This window comes from Salmo salar, chromosome ssa05 (genome assembly GCF_905237065.1).
Source record: "Salmo salar chromosome ssa05, Ssal_v3.1, whole genome shotgun sequence".
Classification (NCBI taxonomy): Eukaryota; Metazoa; Chordata; class Actinopteri; order Salmoniformes; family Salmonidae; genus Salmo; species Salmo salar.
The window spans coordinates 36,417,792-36,442,537 of NC_059446.1; the positions used below are offsets into that span (position 1 = coordinate 36,417,792).

The following is a 24,746-nucleotide window of genomic DNA, read 5'->3' on the forward strand; positions in this document are numbered from 1 at the left end:
CTTTGAGATGAATTGGAACGGCGACTGCGTGCCAGGCCTAACTAATGCTCTTGTGGCTGAATGGAAGCAAGTCCCTGCAGCAATTTTTCAACATGTATTGGAAAGCCTTCCCAGATGAGTGGAGGCTGTTATAGCAGCAAAGGGATAACCAACTCCATATTAATTCCCATGATTTTGGAATGAGAGGTTTGATGAGCAGGTGTCCATATACTTTTGGTAATGTAGTGTACATCGATCTAAATCAGGATGGAAATATGAATGGAAGTTAACCATGCGAGGGTTAACCAAAAAGCCTTTGCATTTTGCCCAAAGAGAAAAGGGGCTAATGTTGCTGATTACAGATGAGCAGCTATCAGTCTCACAAGGCAGGTGTCGTTGTTTTATGACAAGCTCGAATCGACTGTGGATAGGGCTAACCCACTATCAATGGGTAAGCGCAGTATTTATAGTCCGTTATGTTTGATCTGTCATGACAATTGACAGTAAAGAGCAGTGGGGGTTATATGCTTGTGAAAATAAGATGCCCCCGCTGAGTGAGTGATGACAAGCCGTGGGGAGGCTGCTGACATTGACGATACAGCGGTGACTGACTAAAATGGGAGCGCGACGAAGCAATGACAATCGAACGCTATCAATGGGGGAACCAGCGATCTGGTGCTGAGGAGAACGGAGCATCATCGCCGACCAAAACACCGCAGCCTTCAGCATCTCAACAGAACCCGCCACATAACAAAGTAAAGATGGCCATTTCAAGGTAAAACGTATATTCTCAGTGATACATTTGTTGCTGTTTGGAAACAATGAAGAGCAGAAGATATAAAAGACACAGAAGATACACAATTGTATGTCTACAATTGATTGTATGGGAACGTCAGTGAGCAAGGATGAACAATGGAAATTCGGGGGGGGGTTGTTTGAATCCTTTTCCTTCTTCATTTCAATTTGCCTATGTTTAAAATATATATTTATTTGCATTTAAAGTGGAGTATGTTATAATAGTGTGTCTCGTGAAATTGTGGATTTTGGTCTGTGAGAACAGTAGCCTAATGTGTCTGGTGATTGGGTCTCAAATTGGTACAGGCTTCTGTTGACAGATAATGAAATCCATGGACAAACTCATTGTGATACTCTCTTTACGTGTCTAATGCAGCTGTTACTATGAACACTTTCCATAAAACAAATGATACAAACCCTCCAAAAAATCCATTTTAATTCCAGGTTGTAAGGCAACAAAATAGGAAAAATGCCAAGGGGGTGAATACTTTCACAAGCCACTGTATGTGTGTAATGGTCTTGCAGCTAAATGAATGAATTCAGATTGAAATGAATCCGCCTCAACAGTGTAATCCTTTAGAATTAGAGTGTGACATGTTATGATGTTTGAAAGCAGACAAACCCCCGTTTTGAGCTTGTGCCTTTCTCTTCTCTGTCATCCTCTCCTTCAAGATGGAAATTCGACTGACAGATTAAAAGGACCTGTGAGACGTCGGGTGGAAACTGTGGACCCTGTCGGAGCTACAGCCACACATGCTGTCTCCCCCACCCCGCCAGCTTCAGCATGCCCACTTCCGAGGCGCCCAGTGTGGGCAGTAACTCCAGCACCGTGCCCTGGGACCCTGGTTCCTCTGGTCCTCCTGGCCCCACAGACTGGCCGTCGTTGGCCAACAGCGTGGTGAAGATGGTGCTGATCTCAGCCATCGTGTGTGTGTCTCTGTTTGGTAACGTGGTGGTGTTGTTGGTGTTCCAGAGGAAGCCTCAGCTCCTCCACGTGGCCAACCGCTTCGTGCTCAACCTCCTCCTGGCAGACCTGCTCCAGACTGTGCTGGTCATGCCCTTCGCCATCGCTGCCACCATGCCCGGCGTGTGGCCCCTGGATGCCCGCCTCTGCCAGGCCCTGGTGGTGCTCATGCACCTGTTTGCCTTTGCCGGGGTCAACACCATCATCGTGGTGTCGGTGGACCGTTATCTGGCTATCATCCACCCACTGTCCTACCCCACCCGTATGACCCCTCATCTGGGCACCAACCTCATTGCCTGCACCTGGGTGCTTAGCCTGCTCCAGAGCACGCCACCCCTCTACGGCTGGGGGGCCATAGACTTCGACCGCAGGCATAACGTGTGTTCTGTGGTGTGGTCCTCTAGCCTGTCCTACTCAGCCCTGGTTGCCACGTTCTCCTTCTGGCTGCCTGTGCTCATCATGCTGGGCTGTTACTGGATGGTGTTCAGGGCAGCGAGGAGGCAGAACGCCCTGGTGCACCCCATCCAGACCCACTCTAAGTCCCAGCCTAACCAGCCTCCGGACCCCCAGGCCCCCTGCACCGGCAGCCCCCAGCGCCAGCCCCAACAACCCTTGGACTCCTTCTCGGCCGGGGGGTACCCCATCCGGGGCAGGCACAGACGTTTCCACTACCACTGCAAGGCAGCCCGGGTGGTGTTTGTCATCATGGCCTCGTACATCCTGAGCATGGGACCTTACAGTGTTCTCAACACGATGTCCATTCGCTCCAGTGCTGCTGTGCCTCCATGGCTGGCCTCCCTAGCCCTGGTCCTCTTCTTTTTGCAGTGCTGCCTCCACCCCTACATCTACGGCTACATGCACCGCAGCGTGAGGAAGGAGTTCCTGGCCCTACTGTGTGGTCCGCTCTGCAGGCAGGGCCTTCTCTGCCACACCTCCGCACAGGACAGCTGCTTCACCGTGACCGACGGACGATCCACGCAGCCCCATCTGCCCAGCCTGGCTGCCCGCGTCTGCCCCCTCCGCACCTGGGAGGAGGGCACCACCACGGAGGCTACCTCCTCCACCATGGATAGGAGGTCCAGGGACAGCCGCAAAGACACCACCTCCACCAGCCTGAGCTCTGAGAGAGAGCTGACTGTCCACACCACTACCTAGTAGACAAGCCTACAGCGAAACAGCCTGGGAGATGGGTTGAACTGTTTTTCGTGTGGCAGTTTTCCCCTCCAGTGAAGACATGGTTATTCAGCATTGCTAAACTTGAGCAGATTTTCCTTCTGGTCTACAGGGTTTTCCATTCTGACAATAGCTATGTTTCCATGAACTTGTCCAGTCATTTATTTATTTTTTTGGACGTATAGAAAGTTCGCATAGATAATAGATTCGACTATTACCTGCTACAGTGAGTTTCCATTTAGGACAAACTTATGTCGATAAAAATAGCTGTACGTAATGACGTCACACCTAATGAAACACGTTTTCGGAAAAACCTATAGTGTCGAATAAAAATTAAGTGGTTGAAGTGTTTCCATTGCCCGTTTAGGCAAATTGCGCATTAATAAATTGTCGACTGCCAAGAATAATTGGGTGGTGAAACTTGAATCCAGCCAACCAAAAACTCTATGTGAAGCAATTCAGCCATTCTTGAAAGTCAGGACAAGGATCCTGCAAAGAAACATCATTTTTATAGTTAAAACATTGATTTAGCAGGCCGTAGGCATTTAGAATTACAATGTGGAGTGGAGCTTCATAGTACGTGTTGACATCACGTGCCCCACGTAACTTCAAAATTATTCGGCAATACATTTTTCCAAAAACACCGTTTCTATCATCATTTGTTGCAATAAAGAAAGTTTGACAAAAGAAAACTCCACCCCTGTAAAAATGCTGTCGATCTTAAGAAAATGTCTCCTATATCTGCCGTTTCCGTTTCTGAGGAAGCACAGTTCCCGCTCAGCCCAGTCAAAACTGTTCGCTGCTCTGGCACCCCAATGGTGGAATAAGCTCCCTCACGACGCCAGGACAGCGGAGTCAATCACCACCTTCCGGAGACACCTGAAACCCCACCTCTTTAAGGAATACCTAGGATAGGATAAAGTAATCCTTCTAACCCCCCCCCTTAAAAGATTTAGATGCACTATTGTAAAGTGGTTGTTCCACTGGATATATAAGGTGAATGCACCAATTTGTAAGTCGCTCTGGATAAGAGCGTCTGCTAAATGACTTAAATGTAATGTAATGTAAATGTTTCCATTACACGTCACAATGAGACCTGTTCTGCAGTGTTTTCCTTGAAAAGCCATTGTTAAGTTCTCCTATTGTTCAGTTATGGTTAACGCTTAAATTTGAGTGTTTTCTACCCTCTAACATCCACGAAACAGATCAGTATTATCATATCAACTTGAAAAAACATGCCGCAAATGTATTTGACTGTTCTAACCATTGTTACAGAACACAAACTCCTCATGGTGACAGCTTATTATGTTTGTCTCCTGTGAGGAGTATTACTACTCACCCTGCCTGTAGTGCAATAATGTTGTAACTGTACTGTATAATATAACACATGATGTCAAGGAAGAGATGGCTGAGAGGGACCAAAATGACCAGTGATTCATGAATCTGGTTCACTAGTTTAGCACCAGAGTTATCACAACTAGCTACCTATCATATGCACAGCTGTCCTTCTGCATTTCCAGAATCTCATCTACTATACCCATTTATCTTTGTGCCCCATTACTCAGCAGTAAGATTATCTCTGTGCCTCATTACTCAGTAAGATTATCCCTGTGCCCCATTACTCAGTAAGATTATCTCTGTGCCCCATTACTCAGTAAGATTATCTCTGTGCCCCATTACTCAGTAAGATTATCTCTGTGCCCCATTACTCAGTAATATTATCCCTGTGCCCCATTACTCAGTAAGATTATCCCTGTGCCCCATTACTCAGTAAGATTATCCCTGTGCCCCATTACTCAGTAAGATTATCTCTGTGCCCCATTACTCAGTAAGATTCTCTGATTATCCCTGTGCCCCATTACTCAGTAAGATTATCCCTGTGCCCCATTACTCAGTAAGATTAAGCAGCCTGCCAGTGTTGCCAATAAACTCAGGGTGTATGGGGACTGTGGAGTGCCCATGCATGTCCTTGAAGCCTCTTGAGCCTGTGAACACCACTCTCTCTGCCCCTGTACCGTCTGGTTCCCTTTCAAAGCACCTCTTGTTACTGAGCTGTGCAGTGTCTCATTGACTGTTCCCCTCCACTACCAAGTGAACTGCTCTAGGCAGCCTTCTGAGAGGTACACTGTTCATGTTTGCCTTAGCCAGTTCGGCTCTCTCATCTCAGAGGTTCAAAGGAGGCCGGCTGAGAGCTCGAACAAAATCCCCATCTTGCCTGAATGCGGCCATGCGTCATGGTAGGGCTCCACTGACTCCATATTTGTCCACTTTGCAGCTTCTGTAAAGCGTAGATAGTATTAGTATACCATATTAGTATTGGTGTTACTTTATCTTTATCAGAGCATAGTGCATTAAGTATCCGTCAATATGAAACAGGTTGCAATGTACTGTAAACCATTACTAGGGATTTTATTCATGTTGAGGCCTCAAAATATTGGTTAAAATATTCAATACAGTAAAATGTACATAACTCATAGAAATGTGTGCATATCGATTTGGAAATGTATTGCTCAAAGCCATGATGAATGTACAGTATATGTAGAGATCAGTCTCTGACCATGGTCTTGAGGAACCATAACGGTTGGTTTTCATTGAACAATTTCACTTGAGGTACTATCTGAAGCAAGCTCATCACAGACCTGTTGCTTACCAAACTGGAGCATGGTGCTGATATTGTAGTTACACTAGTTCTGTTCAGCATTGGTTCTCCTCTGTTCAGAATGGAAGTCCTTCAGCAAGCGTAATCTGTATGCATGTTGAGAGGCTGAAGTGTTACGTATGAGTGAAATAGACTCGAGTGCTGAGAATCTACATTTTCAGCTATTTTGTTTAAAGGTAGTTGACTTGGAGAGATAGTTGACAATAGACACTATTGTAAAAAGTACTGTGATATGTTTCCTGTTGAATATGTCATTGTGAAACTAAAGTAAATAACGTTTTATATGCAGTCCTTATTTAAAAACTAGAGATGTGAGGATTTCTATTGTGCTTTTTTTATTGTTCATAATTTTCAACATGGTCCGAGGATGTGTTTCATTTATAAAAATTAATAAAAACGTGGATTTCAACAATGCTGAACAGAACTCCTTCAATGCAATGTCAGTAAGAATTATGATTTTCCTTTAAAAGGGGCAATCCGGAATTTGAAAAACAAGAGGCAACCCAGTCACTTGTTTTGGTAAAGTGTTATATTCTTCCAGAATCAATAGCTGTATATCATTCATTTAAGTAAAAAAAAAAAAATGTATGCACCAATCCCGGGTTGCCTCTTTAAAAAGGTGGGAAAATGTTACAAATGAAGTCACCAAGTTCCATCTGAGAGTATAGAGAAAGTGAAAATGCAGTAGCTCTTTCCAATGAATCAAATGTATTTATTATTTGTAAAAACATTATCACCTTAGGTGATGACTCCACACTGCTAAAAAGAAAAAGCGGCAGTAGTTTTAGACATATTAGTTACAGTAAGTTACCTAATAAGAAATACTGTAATGCATTTGCGTCAACTACCAACTTGCTTTCTCCTGTGCCGTGTGAGACATTACAAACCCAAAAAAAGATCATGTCGATGAGTCATAAGCTTGGCCTACTGTTATAGCAAATGAATCTACCACGTGCTTCATAACCACGGTTGCTATTTACTCTCATTTTCATATAAACCAAAATATAGCCATAAAAATAAGAGAACAGATTCTAACATGGCATGGTCATTTATACAGTAAATATAATACAGGCCATTAATGGTTAGGATTCTATAGCCCCCGTCTTCACCTGTCCAAACAGATATAAAACCAACAAACATTCAACAATTTTTCTTTTTAAAAAGGACTGTTCCATATAGGTCACATTTTTAAAGTATCAACATTTATATATTCTCATTACAGCAGAGTAGGTGAAAAACAAACACGTAAATAGACGTTTGGGGTTCTGAGAATATAAAAGCAAAATGAAGTACGCATTTGATTTACATTAGAAACGGAAAATAAAAGCATTTCGGCTCATCCTTCACCACCCACTATGTAGTCGCCCGTTCAATTAGATATTTGGAACTAACCTGGAGGATCACGGTGCAAGTCAAATCAAACGTCACTTAATCTTAGGCAGACGGTAAAAGCAAAAACAATGACGGCAACATATCAAGTTTCCCGAGCTTAAACAAAGGAAGGTCCTCTTCAGGTCTTTTCTGAGATATGTGATGGTTTCAAGTCAGAGTGTATTCAAAGGGCTTCCTTTCCTCATAACGGTCCACTGTAAAAGCGCTGCACTGGGAGAGCCGGGAGTCCGGGCCTCCTTCCTTTAGTCCACCTTGACCACACTGTAGATTTTATTTACAAACCAGAAGCAGGCAAAGAAGCCAATGGTACCTGAGAAGAAAGGATAGGACAGGGATTAATTTCCAGAGGGGAAAATTGTCTTTAGATACACAGTACTGCTGTATACAAATTACACAGTGTACATTACACGCAACATAATACATACATTGCACATTACCCATGTCCGACGCATTGTACACATCTCATACCTACTACATATTTGCACAGCTGCCCTCGCAACAAAGGGTCACGTTAGGACACTGAACTTGAAAAACAACATTGTGAATTTGTAATCTTGCAAGAACCCACATCAGCTTATTGAAACACCTGGGTAAGGCAGAGAGGTAAGGTGCGTGTGGCTTTAGAACGGGATGCGGTTTCATCTACACAGGGATGATTTTAGCAGTGAGACCCGGGCCCCGTGCAGCGCGGGGAGAAGGGGACCAGAAACGAATGAATAAAAACACAAAACTAATGAAAGAGATCAGGGCGTGGCACTTCAGGAGCATACGCTCCCAAAATAACCCTGGTGTCACATCTTATAGCCGCCCGGCTCGCTAGCCCACTCAGCGCCACCAAATTCCCCTCCTTTAAAAGGCTGATCAATTCCGATTGAAAGAGGTGGCTGGAAAAAAAGAAGATGAAGCCACAAGTCTGCCAAGGCAGTAGGCACCAACCGGCATTCCGTTTGGCAGAAAGAAATCAAGAGATAGCTCCGTTTGTTTGAGCTCCTCTCTGGAGAGAACTCAGTAGATAAAATGTTAATTGGGCAAAATCCCTGGAGATGAAGAATTCGTCAAACTCAAAGCCTGTATCTGACGGCTCAATGGGGGACGTACAAGAAACTCCCGACTTTAGTTTTGATCAAAGTTTAGAGGCAGTGAAAAGGAAAGAAATAAGAAACGTCTTTTCTTAAAAAGGCAATTAGAAATAGGGCAGATTAGGATAATTCAGATGAAGAGCCTGAGCGAACGGGAGAATGAAGATCTTTTTATTGGATTTATTTTCGGTAGCGATGATCTTCTGCCAGCCTTTTCCAATACTGATTATCCCAGTCTTAAGATAGGGTCTGACACTGCTCCAGCAATACAGGCTACTCATTTGGCCTTAAAATGTCAAGTTCCTATGAGGATGTCATCATAAAACCACAGGCCAACTATGGAAAAAAAAAACAAAAAAAAACGAATGGCTTCAGTAGTAGTTTTGTATCGACTTTCCTGACATGGTGTCCTATGTCACGTATTATGTGTGTGGGTGTGTAAGACAAGGCCAGAAGGCGCCAAAGAGCGCCGTTACCATGTCAACCCTTTGTCCATTTCTAACTGTTCCACACCACAGTAAAGGACAGAGGGAGACAGCTCTGTTCATCACAGCATTGTTGTGTGTGGATACGAAGTAAACGCCCACATTGCTCTCCTCATGGTACACAGCTATATATTTTGAGTGCCAGCGCGAGGAAGTTGCCATAACAGCCGTAGTCAGGGATGCTGGTGCATCTAATAGAATCCATGGCAACTGGTAAAATTGGGCGCTGCCTCACATTGGTTTTCTAGGAGACGAAAGTCGCCATCTCTACAACGAATACTTTTAGGATGGTTAACCACAGACCAAGTACTACAAGCAGCAGTTCCCAATACATCTTACTTGTTTGCTGATGACCTAAAAAAAAAAGAGACGTGTGCTCCATTTTAACAGTGCTGATAATAGCTAAAGTCCAGTCAAATGTCTCACTGAGGAGACCAGGGGAGGGCCTGTTGATCTTGGCTAACATGTATTGAATCAGGTCTTATGAACACTATCCCTACACCATCCCTACAGTGAAGCATGGTGGTGGCAGCATCATGCTGTGGGGATGTTTTTCAGCGGCATGGACTGGGAGACTAGTCAGGATTGAGGGAAAGATGAACGGATTAAATGTACTGAGAGATCGTTGATGAAAACCTGCTCCAGAGCGCTCAGGACCTCAGACTGGGGCAGAGGTTCACATTCCAACGACCCTAAGCACACAGCCAAGACAACGCAGGAGTGGCTTCGGGACAAGTCACTTGAACCTGATCGAACATCTCTGGAGAGACCTGAAAATAGCTGTGCAGCAACACTCCCCATCCAACCTGACAGAGCTTGAGAGGATCTGCAGAGAAGAATGGGAGAAACTCCCCAAATACAGATGTGCCAAGCTTCAAACCCAAGACGACGAGGCTGTAATCGCTGCCTAAGGTGATTCAGAGTACTGAGTAAAGGGTCTGAATACTTAAATAAATTGGATTTGTTCTTTTATTTTTAATACATTTGCAAACATTTCTAAAAACCTGTTTTTGCTTTGTCATTATGGGGTAGTGTGTGTAGATTGATGAGGGGGAAAAAGTCAAGGGAACTGAATACTTTCGGAATGCACTGTATAATGCATGAGCAGGAACATGGAGAGGTGGCCAGAGAGCAAGGCTGAGTGCTGTTACGCCACAGCTCCTCTGACCAGTTTTTTCCCCCCATACAGTTGAGTGAGAGGGGTTTACTGTGTAGAACAGTCAGTCTGGCCTTTCTAGACCTGACAGAGGGCAGCCTTGTCATGTCACCTCCCTTCTCTCAACATATGAATGAGCTGCTCAGTGCCAGACTTGGCACAGGAACCAGGAAGAGGCAAAGTCACTAAATATAACCGATTCATAACACTGGTCTGTTTCTCTGCAGTATAAATGACCACATTTATACTACAAGCTAACTGCACACTATTCCTTTAACATTATGATCAAGCATAAAAAATTGCCTTTATTTTGTGTGTTTCAAGGATCCACTCCAGCATCAACAAAGACATCTTTAAGACGTTGCCATCTGCAGTAAAAGTCTAAAAAGTTTACATTTAACACAGTGTAGCTGTACCATGGCCTCATTTCTATTACAGCATATTGGATGACTATCATTCATATTCCATTCACCCAGTTCAATGTAGCATTGATAGACTTAGGCTACTACATGATACTAAAATTTTCCCTATACCCATAATGAGGTTGTTACAACCTAGCCTATAAATGAAGGTTTACAACGTCGGTGCACAGGTCGATAGAAAAAAATGTTTAGTAATCAAGGTTACAGTGACAATACCTCCTTGCACACTATTGCCTGCATCTAGCTGATCTCTGGTGTAATAATTTGTCCAACAGTTGCAAACAAGAGAGTTTCTATTGCACAAATTCAGGTATGTTTATCCCCATCTCATTCAGTTTGCTTCCATTTAATAAATGTTTAACAGAATCTGCGGATTTAATACACCCCTGATCACAGTTCACTTTCATAGCAGCCACATACAAACAGCATGATCCCTTTGATCGTGGTATAATTCCTTCCCACATCTACGCACTCTCCTCCTGTCACCTTTTCCCATAATTTGTGGACTTCAGTGCACAAATCAAATCGATCACATACACATATTCAGCAGATGTAGCGAAATGCTTGTGTTCCTAGCGCCAACAGTGCAGTAGTATTTAACAGTTCACAACAATACACACATCTAAAAGTAAAAGAATGGAATTAAGAAATATATAAATTGATACATTACTAAAGTGGCCAGTGATTCCAAGTCTACGTATATAGGGCAGCAGCCTCTGAGGTGCAGGGTTACGTAAACCGGGTGGAAGCTGGCTAGTGATGGCTATTTAACAGTCTGAAGGCCTTGAGATAGAGGCTGAAAAACAGCTTCTCAGTCCCAGCTTTGATGCACCTGTACTGACCTCACCTTCTGGATGATAACGGGGTGAACAGGCCGTGGCTCAGGTGGTTGATGTCCTTGATGATCTTTTTGGCCTTCCTGTGACATTGGGTGCTGTAGGTGTCTTGGAGAGCAGGTAGTTTGCCCCCGGTGATGCGTTGGGCAGACCGCACCACCCTCTGGAGAGCCCTGCGGTTGCGGGCGGTGCAGTTGCCATACCAGGTGGTGATACAGCCCGACAGGATGCTCTCAACTGTGCATCTGTAAAAGTTTGAGGGTTTTAGGGGCCAAGCCAAATTTCTTCAGCCTCTTGAGGTTGAAAAGGTGCTGTTGCGCTGTCTGTGTGGGTGGACCATTTCAGATCGTCAGTGATGTGTACGCCGAGGAACTTGAAGCTTTCCACCTTCTCCACTGCGGTCCCGTTGATGTGGATAGGGATGTGCTCCCTCTGCTGTTTCTTGAAATCCATGATCACCTCCTTTGTTCTGTTGACGTTGAGTGAGAGGTTATTTTCCTGCCACCACTCTCCTATGGCCCTCACCTCCTCCCTGGAGGCTGTCTCGTCATTATTGGTAATCAGGCCTACTACTGTTGAGTCGTCTGCAAACTTGATGATTGAGTTGGATGCGTGCGTGGCCACTCTGTCAGGGGTGAAAAGGGAGTACAGGAGGGGGCTGAGCATGCACCTTTGTGGGGCCCCTGTGTTGAGGATCAGCGAAGTGGCGGTGTTGTTTCCTAACTTCACCACTTGGGGATGGCCCGTCAGGAAGTCCAGGACCCAGTTGCACAGGGCGAGGTTCAGACCCTGGGCCCCGAGCTTAATGATGAGCTTGGAGGGTACTATGGGTTTGAATGCTGAGCTATAGTCAATGAACAGCATTCTTACATAGGTATTCCTCTTGTCCAGATGGGATAGGGCGGAGTGCAGTGCGATGGCATCGTCTGTGGATCTATTGGGGGGTGGTAAGCAAATTGAAGTGGGTCTAGGGTGTCAGGCAAGGCAGAGTTGATATGATCCTTGACTAGTCTCTCAAAGCACTTCATGATGACAGAAGTGAATGCTACATTTAGTTCTGTTACCTATGTTTTCTTGGGCACAGGAACAATGGTGGCCACAACACATCAGCTGTCTGACCAGGCAAAAAACAACTTCAAAGCCAAACCTTCATATCATAACTGCTAGCCTCTACACACAGCCTACATTGTTTTCACCATATTAGCCAATGTCATAGTCAACATAACTACTAGAGCAGTTACACCAAGGGGCCCCAGTGGCAATAAATTAATAAAAACCAAAAGCTTACCTTGACTTGGAAGAGTTCCATAGCCAGCTAGCTAACATAGATAGCATCCCTCTTTGAGTAGGCTAAACAAGCTGCATTCATTAGCTAAGTAACTGAAAAAAATTAATATAGCTAGCTCCTCCATTTAAGAAATGAATGTTAAAAACTGTCAACTAAATCACCACACGCTAGCTGTAGCTTATGCTTTCAGTACTAGATTCATTCTCTGATCCTTTGATTGGGTGGACAACATGTCAGTTCATGCTGAAAGTTTAGTATAGCTCTCTAAAAAGGATAACTTTAATGTCTCATATTTTAAAATGTTTCTGAAATTCACTGAGGATGTTCCCTCCTTCCTCTGAGGAGCCTCCACTGAGCTGTACTGCCAGTAAAACCAGAAGTGTGACACCTGTCACGGGGGGAGGGGGGGAGGCGTGTTGAGCCAACAAAAGTGGCTCAACACTAGTGCCTTCCTAGGTTTATGCCATTAATGGAACAGGATACGAGTTCCTGCATCCTAGTAAATGTGTACAGGACTGGGCCGAGCTGTCCCTCTGACGTTAACCTACAGGGATTCTTCTGAAACTAACCAATTCCCATTCCTCATGCAGAAACGTAAGATCAATAAAGTTCATATTCAGTTTAGAGTAATTAACACATTTAGCATGTTTATAAATTTGACCCTTTCTGTTATACAGATGTTTTTCAGTGTTGTGTTTGTGACCCCTCAAGATGCAGGTTGATGGTCACTAAACTTGGAGCTGACTGTTGGATGGACTGTTCTCATCTGTTGATAGTGAATGATGCCAGACTGGAGGTACCAGGACAGAGAACACGTCGATTACTATTGAATTCTGTGAACACACAGATAGCTACTACAGCGAACCTGTCACTGTCATTCATAAAACTCCAAGCAGCAGCACTCTGACACCTAAGCACTTAGTGTTGAAGGATGGGCAAGTTAATGCCTCTTAACCATAATCCGTGGACAAACAATAGGACGGGTCTTTGCAAATTACACAAGGTAAATGTTATATTGAGGTGACGCCAACCTGTTTTAGTATCACAATCAAAACCTGGCTTCTTCAGTGTTCCCAGTCCACTCACCTGTGAAGAGGAAGAAGATGAGCACCATGATGGAGGTGTAGCCAAAGTAGAGGATGGTGCTGGCGGCTCCTACGATCTGCAGCTTGGAGAAGAAGTAGTGGACGGCGTAGACAAACAGGTAGACGGCCGTGAAGCCGCTGGTCAGGAAGGAGCGCCACCACCAGTGGTAGTCCTACAGGAAACAGGGCTTAGGTTAGGCTACAGACAGTGACAGTCTGACTGTAAACAGTCGAATACATTATCATTACGTAAGTAGTAAGCCAGCAGTCGAAATTAAGTCATTGTGATGTCATTTCCACCCATTTCGCCCACTGGGAAGTCCAAGGAAACTCTACCCTGGAAAATGTTTGTCATGTTCCTTCGTAGTACACCACAATCCACATTTCAGTAACTTAACACCTAAACGTTTCAGTAGGCCATTACACTGAGAGAAAGACCCGTGAACAGTAGTTTCCTCTCACCTCTGCACACAAGTGGAAGTAGCACAGCAGGATGGTGGCCTCAGAGCAGGTGATGAGGAGGATGATGAAGACCAGGAAGAGGAAACCAAACATGTAGTACATCTGGTGAGACCTGGAACAGAAGATAAAAAATATATATATATATATATATATATGTTAACTTTATTACATCAATCATCAACCAGAAAGATAAGACACCGACAGATGGTCGGACAGATGACAGACACACAATTGTATTACTGTTTTTTCCCCCCCTACCAGATGCTGTTGAGGATGAAGAAGAGCTGGATGAAGATGCAGCCGAAGGGCAGGATGCCCCCCATGACGATGCCGGGGACAGGCTTGGTGAAGAAGGACTGTTCTGGGATCTGTCTGGGGATCTGGTTGGTTCTCACTGGCTGCTCAATGGCCTGTAAAATGGAGCAAGACAGAGGGGTGATAACTCACCAAGACATGGAAAGTTGTACGCAATACACCAAAAAAAAGTCTGGGTATTAACGTGGACAAAATATCAGAATCCGTAGTAATAATCCATCTTAAAGTAGGACTGCTGATCTAGGATCCGTTTTGTAATTGAGATTACATGGACAGAGGGGGGGGGGGGCTCTGATTTTGGACTCACAGGTTTCTTGAAGCCGAAGTAGGCGCCGACGAAGGTGAGGGGCACGGAGATGCCAAACCACAGAGCTAAGATCGCTACTAGCGTGCCGAAGGGGATGGCAGCCGACGATCCCTCCACCCACAGGATCAAGTTCATCAGGAAGAAGTCTGCAAATACAATCCTGGAGGGGGAGCGAGAGAAAGAAAGGAGAGATGTGAAGCCTCTGTACACATCTCCCTGTTAAAGAGGAGAGTGTGTCAAATGAATGCGGCTTCGGATGCTACAGTACGAGGCCGTCATTGTAAATAAGAATTTGTTCTTAAATGACTTGCCTAGTTAAATTACATTTAAAAAAAATGAGAACAGCCGACCTACCCTGGACACAACAGTGCTGTCAACAGGACATTGGTCTTCCATTTCTCACCACCGAAAGCTGAGGACACACAGGAAAATAAGGGTTCAAATTATAAACTGTAAGCAGGGCATACAGAAGAGAGAGACTGAGAGAGACTGTTCACAAATACATATCTAACTCAATGGTTGGATGGAATGTCATGGTCCTGTAGTGACAACGATCTGGCTTTGCATTTATATCGTACCTTTCTAAAACTCTAATCTCATTTTGTTCATTCAATTGTGGTACGCTGATGTGTGTGTGTGTGTAAACGAGGCTTACTCTTGTAGAGGCGGGCGGACACATATCCTGCAGGGGTCCCGAGCAGAACCCACAGCACCACAGAACAGGTCATCAGAGCCCCTCGGTTAGCTGGAGACAGGAACCCCAGGCAGGCCAGGACTAGAGGAGGCAAACCTACATCACTACACAGAATACCCATACTACAGATGTACTACCACTATTACTCAAGTAAAATAAGAGACGGTAATAACTAGTACACGAAAGAAAAACAATTCTGAAGACGCTGTAATGCATTGCGAGTTTACATTGCTTATTAAAGTATCTGAGGAAGAGTTACTTACAGAGGGTGATGAAGGTCATGATGAAGATCTGGGTTCCCTGGCCGAGGAACACAGAAAGCAGCATGCCCTTCCTGGGAGGCCGGAACACATCGCCGTGCACCTGCTTCCACCCAGACTCCTCCTGGGCATCCTCCTATTGGGTTAGAGTGAATCACAACCAATCAGAACCAAGAGAACGGTCAAAGTTATGCACATTTAAATTGCTTTGTTACGGATCAGCCAAATCACCAAGAGTGAGTCATTAGCCTATCTTCCAGCTTGTCTAACACATGCCAGTGCAGCAAAAAAAATAAAAACATTAAGACACATGACGTTACCACATTAGCCAATGGCTGTAAAATATGGTGTAGACATGAACTCTCAGCTTAGCCGAAAAGCAGACAAACATTGATGGAATCTTTTTTTTGTTTTTTACTCAAATGACTTGGCAGCTGTAAAATGATGGCCTGCACTACACCATATTTTAAAAGGTTTAAGTTTTATGACGCCTCAAGAGATGGCTCCCAGAAATCACACCACCAATCCCCAGTTTGTGCTCAAATGGCTTTCGATAAGCTTACATAGGATATGGATTTTCCTTGTGTTGATGGAACCTTTATCAAGTCTCCCTGTGAATGTGAAATGTTACAAGGGTTTCATTCTTGTGGGTCGGTAAGAAACAGAACACACATGAACGTTTGGCTGACAAATCCTCTGCTATGTCCGTCTCACCCATTCACTCTCGATGGATTCAATTTGCATACAATAGAATAATCTGGTTTACCTGGTCCACCTGGTTATACCTGGCGATGTCCTTGTGCAGGGTCCTCAGCATTATCATAGCCACCATGCCAGACAGGAAGAGCACGATGACCAGAGAGTTCATGATGCTGGAAAGAACATAAGACATACACCATTAACATGACTAACAGCAGCGGAGGAGCACCATATTCTAATCTACTGTATAACAGCACTGGAATGGGAATATTTAACATGACTAAAGTTCCTATCACATTTAGAGCGATCAACACAATGTTTAGCATATTTGGAGTTTCTGTTAGACACATGAGTTCCAGTGTTCTGTTTGTGACATTTAAGATGTGGGTTGATCACTAAACTTGATGCTGTATGTTATGGATTAAACCGATATCTATTGATAGTGACTGACGTCAGACTGGAGGTACAAGGACAGAGGACTTACCGATTATTATTGTATTTTGTGAAACACTGACTTTGTAGCAGCACTACCTTTTGTTTTGACTTCCTACAAGCTTCTCGGGCTGGTATTTACAGAACATGCGTCTGCCTATTAGGATATAAGGGCTTTCTCAGAGAAGGCCCGTTAGACATTTTCTCTACTGTAAGATTTGGCCGGGGTAGGCCGTCATTGTAAAATAAAAATGTGTTCTTAACTGACTTGCCTAATTAAAAATGATAATAAAAAGTATCTTATGAGGGCTGTCTTGAGACACCTAACGGACCTGAACCACTGGATGTTGGTGTGAGGCATTGAGACCAAAATGTAATCCCATCTGGAGGCCCACTTGATGTCATTGTTTTCCTGTGAATGAAGAAAGTATTATTCGCAAAAGAAAAAACTTCAATGCTTCTATGAACTATGCTGAGGACCACACAAATTCAAAAATGGTGTACTTATATGTGCAAAACAAATCATTTTTGTGGTTAATCGTTCTATTGGTCTAACATACCTCGAAGGTGACAGAGTAGGTGTATGTGATCTTCAAGTCACTGTCAAAGTCTGCAGGAACCTCCATAGGAAGGCCTTCACATGTCGGTTTTTCAGCATCAGCATTTTTGATACTGTCAAACAAACAAAAATCCACTTATACCTGGGCAAGCGGAAGGGTTAAGTGCAGTCGCTTATATTTGAATTAAATCATGAGCATGTCGGGTGTGTGTTTGAGGCCGTAGGTTGGAATTCTCCTGAAGAATCTGATATTCTCGTCAGTTTGCCCTACGTTGACACTAGAAAATCACGAGCCAAATCACCAGAGCGCACGGGTGTTCCCAAAGCATATCCTTAATCCCACGTGGGGGAAAAACAGCGCATCTCAGTATGGATGGAGCGTAGTTCATAAAGCATGAAATCATCTATCAGCTCAGTGACAGGTACATTTGCTGTAGCATAGCCTTTATATGCTACAGTAATAGGCCTAATATATCTGAATGATAAATGTATATTAATCTCCATCGGTCACTGCGTATTATGGTAGTTCTACAGCATGTAGTTCCGGGGGTCACCTATTTTTTTAATAATGTAGACTAAATAATATAGTTTTTTTATTTTTTTTTATTTAATGTCGCGCACTGTCTATCAATTCCATTAAAATACATAATCTTGTTCAAGGTTGATATTTAAATGGCCTAGATGTCCTACCTTTGTGGGCACCAGTCCATTTTCCTGAAATACCAATTTGAATCGATTGATCAAGTGGTTATAGCCTACTGTTATAACCTGGCATACTTGACAGATTGGTGCCATATCCAAGTTTTTATACTGCATATTTTATTTTAAATAATTTGAATAGGCTTACAACATCTGTAAAATGTTTTTCTTAGGCCTATATAAGTGTTCTGTTGTTCTGAGATATGCAACATCGCAGTTGCTTTTATGACAAATATGCCTAGCCAGGGCTCGAAATTAAGGGCTTCACAATTTTTTTTAATGTCAAAAAGTTTAAAAACGACAAGACTGATGGAACAGATCAAAACATTGTGCTTGTTAAAATGTTGATACATTATTTTTTCTTCCCATTATAGGCTAAGCGCAGCAATGCACACATGGCAATACGCGCACATGTTCCATAATGCAAGTAGGCCAAGCGGAAAACGTCATTCTAATGAAACCGCACATGATAGCGGTTCCCTTTTTAGAGGCCAATATTTGCATGTGAATTTTGTGGCTCAGTTGACAGCCGCATTCATCTATTTTAGTACGGTTACTATACTTAGCCTATTAAAATCCATGTCCTACGCAAATCAAGGAACCATCATTGTTGTGTGTTCTCTCCCAGCTTCATGGTTTGAAAGAGGCACATAATTCCAGTCCATACTACAGGCCTACAGTATGCATAGCCGAATCATGGATACCATATATTTAAGAGTCCAGCCCCCTGGCCCTGACCCTTTTTTTTCCCTCCCTTCACGCTGGTGGGACCACCATTCGGACTGGTATAAATTTCTAATTGGGCTGTGGGGTGGGGGCATTCCAATGATTTGGGTCCGGCACTGTTGTAACCTAATGCGTTGTATTTATAACCAGCTATAACACAAAACCCTTTAAAAAGTATTATAAAAGGAGGGTGCTTTCAGTGCTTCATGTGAAACTCTGCTTGTGTATACAGACGATCGCTAAAACTGTTAATTCAATCAAACATTCATAAATATGGTTTAATGGATTGTATAATTAGGTTTGGACATTTGGAAATCACGCCATAACAATAGAACTGCCAATTAATTTACCTAATGATGCATGGTGAATTTATGTCTGCCAGATACAGCAGAGAATTTTTTATTTTTTTATTTAAAAAATGTAAAAATACAAGTTGGTGTTTCGGCCTCCTCTTGTGAAATGTGGAAATGACACTGATCAACAATCAAATAGAACAAACGTGTGGCAATCTGTTTTTCAATGAGGATAGGCAGTGCACATTCATAGACACCTACGGAAGCGTCGGAGACAATAAGTTCAAGAGCTGCTATTGACAAATGAATACATCTGCTTACACACACACACCTGATTTCCTCTGTCTGGGTCTTTCTGAAGTTCTTACCTCTTGGGCTCCAGTGTGGCAGCCACCAGACGAGCTCCTCTCCACCCCTCCCCCTCCCCATTGTGGTAGGTGATTTTGATGGCCACGTGGTTGAAGACGTAAAACGTATTCTTCTTGTTGAACTCCAACTGAAAGCGATAAAGATGCCAGTCAATTATCCCCCAGATTCCGTAGTGCATACTTATACTAAACACAACCACGTACAAAACAGATTATCATTAGAGCTATTCAAAAAAACAGCATGTCTCAGTCAAGGTCCAAATGTATGATGGTGTTATTATATTACTATAAACACAACACAGCCTGGCTTGAACTACAATTGCCATAGCTTCAAATCTCTGGCGTTATCAGATAGATATTGGGCAACGATCCTGTATGTGAGACAACAGTATGGCTCACATTGATGACACAGGCATCTTTAGCCCGGCCATCGATAGTGACGAGGCAGCCAATGGGGAATCCAGGATTGCAGTATTTCTGACCGTCTTCCACATCATAGCACCAGGTGACTGGCATGTTGTCAACAATCCTGAAAACACACACATTTTGTTAAATCCAATTAAAATACTCTAAATACACTGGGGGGGAAAAAAATCACTTCTAATGATTTTTTTAGTTGAAACAAATCTGTCTCCTGTTCATCCATCTCTGTCTAACCAAAAACAACAGTGTTAACCCGTTGTATAGGATTAGCGTCATGCTAAGAGGCCCTACTATGCTTGGGCGGTAAGTGGAACGGTTTCTGTAAAGTTACGTACAATTATCTCAACCTATTCATGAGAAAGATTAGCTCACCAATGGTGCTGGTAGTTCAACTGCATTCCTCTCTTGAGGAAGTCCAGCATGTTCTTATCCTCGGGTTTGCCCTTCACATAGACTTTGGTGCACAATTCCTGGCATTTCACATCTTTTTTGAATGAGAACTGAGGGAAAATTGAGAAGAAAAAAAAACAAGAAAAAATAAACTGTAAGACCTACTGGGTATAACAGGAAGAACAGGGCAGACAAGATAGCGTGAATAGCCGGTCTTTCCAGGAGTGATTTAGCAACACAAAACAATGCAATCCAATACCTGAAAGCTGAGCCCAGAGGACCTTTAGGGTAAATAAAGCCCAGTGGTAGATCAGACTATGAATGAAACCTGCAAGGGAGAGTCGCTGTTTGCAGATGGACCTGCAAACTGCATTGTTAGGGGATCTGAAAAACCACAAATCAATGATGGGAAATATCATTATCCTCTTGGGTAAATTGTTTATTTTTAGGGCACTATCAGTAGAAATGTTACAAATAGGGAGGTTCAAGGCCCTCCTATGACCTCACTGTCAAAGTATTATACCATTTTGCAATACATCCTTTGTATTGCAAAAGGAAATAGCAAAATGGTATAATACTGGGAAAGATGGGTTAATCTGTGGACATCGGCACAACGGAGATAAGATTAGAACGAAATGGTTGATTGGCTGCTTGTGAGTGAAAATCCAGCAATTGCAGAAAGAGGAAATTAGGAATATATGTGTAGCCTAATTAGTTAACTACACATACCATACATGTGAGCGAAAATAGCTCCAAGTAGCAGTATTGCTGTAAGTATTATTTTAACCACGTTTTCTCCCCATTGCTGCAACTCCCCTACGGACTCGGGAGAAGCGAAGGTTGAGAGCCATGCGTCCTCCGAAACACGACCCTGCCAAGCCGCACTGCTTCTTGACACACTGCTCAAATAACCCAGAAGCCAACCGCACTAATGTGACAGAGGCAGCTTGCAGGCACCCGGCCCTCAACAAGGAGTTGACAGAGAGCGATGGGAAATGAAATCCCGGTCGGCTAAACCCTCCCCTAACCCGGACGACGCTGGGGCAATTGTGCACTGCCTCATGCGTCTCCCAGTCACGGCCGGCTGTGACACAGCTCAGGATCGAAGCCAGGTCTGTAGTGAAGCCTCAAGCACAGCGATGCAGTGCCTTAGACCGCTGCGCCACTCGGGAGGTGCTGTTAGTTGACTTCAAATCAAGCGGGATTAGAAATGATTTAAACAATTAATAGAACACAAAATATATCTGCAATATTTAAAGGTGATCTACTACCCCCCCCCCCCAAGGAAGATATATGAGGACTGAGTTCCACCTTGTATGGTGACGTCTCAATTCTCTCGCCAAATAGCACCTGGCCCAGGTTCTCAGACGGTCTCCTCTCGTTATCATCTTTGCAGAAATCAAAGCTGTGAAAAAAAGAGATGACAACGAATGCACAATGATCCAACATAAGTAAGATAAAGTCAAGACGTATGTGCCAGTCAGAGCAACTACTTACACATCATATTCATAGGGTAGAACTGATTCCACTGAGTCCAAGCGATTCACAAATAGCTGGATGAGAGTCTGTAAGGAAGGAGAGAGGGTCTGTATATAGGCACGCGACAGTACAATGACAAGGGATGACATGGATAATTATTGGGTTGTCAGTATTGGTATTGTTTCTAGCCATTTCAATCTGTATTATTATCAACCTTATGAAAAGAAAAGCATTGCATGACTCATGTTTTTCTAGCTAGCTAGCCAGCCACTGAGCAGTCAGCCGTGGGGCATAAGCTGCTAGCTAACAAGTTAATGATCTTGGCAAACTAAAAATCAAGTCTAGTTCTCGAACTAGTGAACAATAATTGGGACAAAGTCAAATATCGTATAGCCCACTTCAAATAATGAAATCAAAGTATATTGGTCGCGTACACAGATGTTACTGCAGGTGAAGTGAAATGCTTGTGTTTCTAGCTCCAACGGGGCAGTAATACCTAGCAATAAAAACACAATCCATAAAAACAACAAAATGTCAGAATGCGTATATATATATTCTGGTCCCTGACGTTACGCGTTCTGACATTTTGTTATTTTTATGGATTGTGTTATATGTATGTATGTATGTATATATACACATATATATACACATACACACACACACATACATACATACATATAAATGGTGTGTAAAGATATATTAATAGAAAAGGCGTGTACAGCAGTAGTTATATAGGATGAGCCATGACTAGAATACAGTATATACATATAAAGTGGTTAAACCGGCATGTAAAAACTAAGTGACCAGTGTTATTACTATGCACATAGGGCAGCAGGGTAGAGTACCGGGTGTTAGCCGGCTAGAACAGTGACTGAGGTTCAGGGCAGGCTACTGGTCTGAGGCCGGCTAGTGGTGACCATCTGATGGCCTGGAGATTGAAGCTGTTTCTCAGTCTCTCGGTCCCAGCTTTGATGCAACTGTACCGTCTCTGCCTCCTAGATGGTAGCAGGATGAACAGGCCGTGGCTTGGATGGCCGAGGTCCTTGATGATCTTCTTGACCTTCCTGTGACACTGGGCGCTGTAGATGTCCTAAAGGGCAAGCAGTGTGCCCCCGGTGATGTGTGACCGCACCACCCTCTGGAGAGCGATGCAGTTGTGGGCGGTGCAATTGCCATGCCAGGCGGTGATAGAGTCCGACAGGATGCCCTCAATGGTGCATCTGTAAAAGTTCATGAGGGTCTTAAGGGCCAAGCCATATTTCTTCAGCCTTCTGAGGTTGAAGAGGAGCTGTTGCACCTTCACCACGCTGTCTGTGTGAAGGGAACATTTCAGGTTGTAAGTGATGTGCACGCTGAGGAACTTGAGGCGTTTGACCCTCTCCATGGGGGCGTGCTCTCTTTGCTGTCTACTGCAGTCCACTATCAGCACCTTCATTTGGTTGATGTTTAGGGAGAGGTTATTGTCCTGGCACCACTCTGGTGGTGGTAATTAGGCCTAGCACTGTGTCATCCGCAAACTTGATGATCGAGTTGGCGACGTGCGTGGCCACGCAGTCATGGGTGAACAGGGAGTACAGAAGGGGCTGAGCACGTACCCCCACTTGTTACGCTAACGTTTTGATAGTTTAGCTTGTGACCAGCAATAATAATAGATGAGAACGCCACATCTGTGTGGCGATGCGTTTTGGCCGAGTGTACCTCCGACTAACTTACATCGAGACGGTAAAAATGTTCATTCTTTAATGCATACCTTGTTGTACCAAACTGTTTGTCCTGTGCAAATGCGTTATTTTTGGGGCTGCTACAATCCGTAGTATTTCCAACTCATCACCACTTAACTACATTTTATCGTGGAGTTGAGAATTCTCAGCTAACGTTAGTTACAATAATAACTTACTCCTGGTGTCACTTGACTAGTTAGCATGTAGCTAACGTTAGCAACTAACTAACCACCTAGCAGGCTAGCCAGTAGGAAGGAAATAACAAAGTACAAATGGAACATTTATAAACTTCAATCTGAAAACATTAATATTTAAGAACACCACCATCCGTGTTAATTTACCTGACAATCATCAGCTCCTTTGCCTTCTTCACAAAAGCTCACTGGGGCTAAACCCGGAAGGTAGAATCCTGAACAAGTACTGAAGGCAACTAACGTGAACACAAGTACAAAATCCATGTCTATCCGCGTCTTCATTGTCCCGGTTTTGTTGCAAATTTAAATTCACCCGGTGTGTAGTTCCGTTTTTAATTCTGCAAGGAGAAGTAACGTTAGCTAGCCAACTTGTCAGCCACTACGAAGGCGGCTAGTTGAGTCTAGATAGCTAGCTAGTTAGCGTCCAACACGTCGTTTGTGTGATTGTCGTGAGGAAGAGGGAGGGGCGACACGTTTGATTGGTCGGTCTTTCAGACTCTTCTTCTTTGGTTTTATTGGCGAACTACACGCAAAATGTGTATTATCGTCACCAACTGGACGGCGGTGAATAAAAAATCACTAGAAAAGTTAATTCCACTACAGGGAAGAGAAAATGTACAGGGTGGGACCTGAGAGGGTGGGACCGCCCGAGTCATTAATCCATGTAGCGCCTCAGATGTTACATCTGGATCCTGCTGATGACACTCAGGCCTCAGTGCATGTTCTTCCAGGCTCTTGTCTTCTCTGTTATTTTATACATCATTGGTCTTCTCGGTAACATCATGTAATTAGAAATGTATCAAACTACCTAAATGCTTCTTCTCCATGCTTTCAATGTTCTATATTTGTTTGTCTTATTTAGAAAGTATGCTGAATATCCCATCAGATTAGGAAAACATGACATGCACATAAAAAACAGCAGGCCATGGTTGTTTCTGGATCCTTACTATCTGGGGTCCTTAGGGCGTCCCTACCACATTGAAGTTGAAGGGCTAAGGGGTTATCGAAAATGCAATCCTAACCTGCTACGAAAATCACTTCCGGTCTGAACTGTATGGAAGTGGCGTGAAGTTATGGCAATGACACAAATTAGATGGATGTCTATTCTTAGATAAAATGCAATAGCAAATTCTTAAGAACTACTCTTACTTCTGAGTGATTCTCTTCAACTTTGAAATGGAAATATATATGACAAGATTTCACTAGGATTTATATAGTCATAATAAGAACCAGATACCTTTATTTTCCTCTATCACCTACAGCTAAATCAATTATGTTCATCTCAAAACAGTGAATGACATTTACCCATGTAATGATTTCTTAAAACACATATTTAACCACTGTCTTTTTTGTAACTCCGCTATTCTACATTGTCGTCATTCAGCAGACGTTCTAATCCAGAGTGATTTGCA

The 24,746-nt window shown here is 43.5% G+C and overlaps 2 protein-coding genes across 3 annotated transcripts; one reads left to right on the forward strand and one right to left on the reverse strand.

Moving 5' to 3' along the window:
• The first annotated feature begins 223 nt into the window (after nucleotides 1-223).
• LOC106604745 (probable G-protein coupled receptor 101) lies at nucleotides 224-5,982 on the forward strand. The gene is made up of 2 exons (XM_014199720.2): nucleotides 224-754; nucleotides 1,447-5,982. Exon 2 carries the CDS (start codon nucleotides 1,559-1,561, stop codon nucleotides 2,891-2,893), a length of 1,335 nt encoding a protein of 444 aa, XP_014055195.1. The 5' UTR covers nucleotides 224-754; nucleotides 1,447-1,558; the 3' UTR covers nucleotides 2,894-5,982.
• A 279-nt stretch (nucleotides 5,983-6,261) lies between these two features.
• tm9s2 (Transmembrane 9 superfamily member 2) lies at nucleotides 6,262-23,792 on the reverse strand. Of its 2 annotated transcripts, NM_001140397.1 has the most exon segments (18): nucleotides 6,262-7,272; nucleotides 13,315-13,486; nucleotides 13,776-13,887; nucleotides 14,034-14,185; nucleotides 14,398-14,557; nucleotides 14,752-14,809; nucleotides 15,053-15,172; nucleotides 15,355-15,487; nucleotides 15,915-15,962; nucleotides 16,118-16,223; nucleotides 16,815-16,894; nucleotides 17,043-17,154; nucleotides 19,128-19,255; nucleotides 19,527-19,656; nucleotides 19,923-20,050; nucleotides 21,252-21,345; nucleotides 21,438-21,505; nucleotides 23,482-23,757. In NM_001140397.1, coding segments are annotated over 18 exon segments (2,004 nt in total). In that variant the 5' UTR covers nucleotides 23,617-23,757; the 3' UTR covers nucleotides 6,262-7,204.
• Nucleotides 23,793-24,746: the final 954 nt, after the last annotated feature.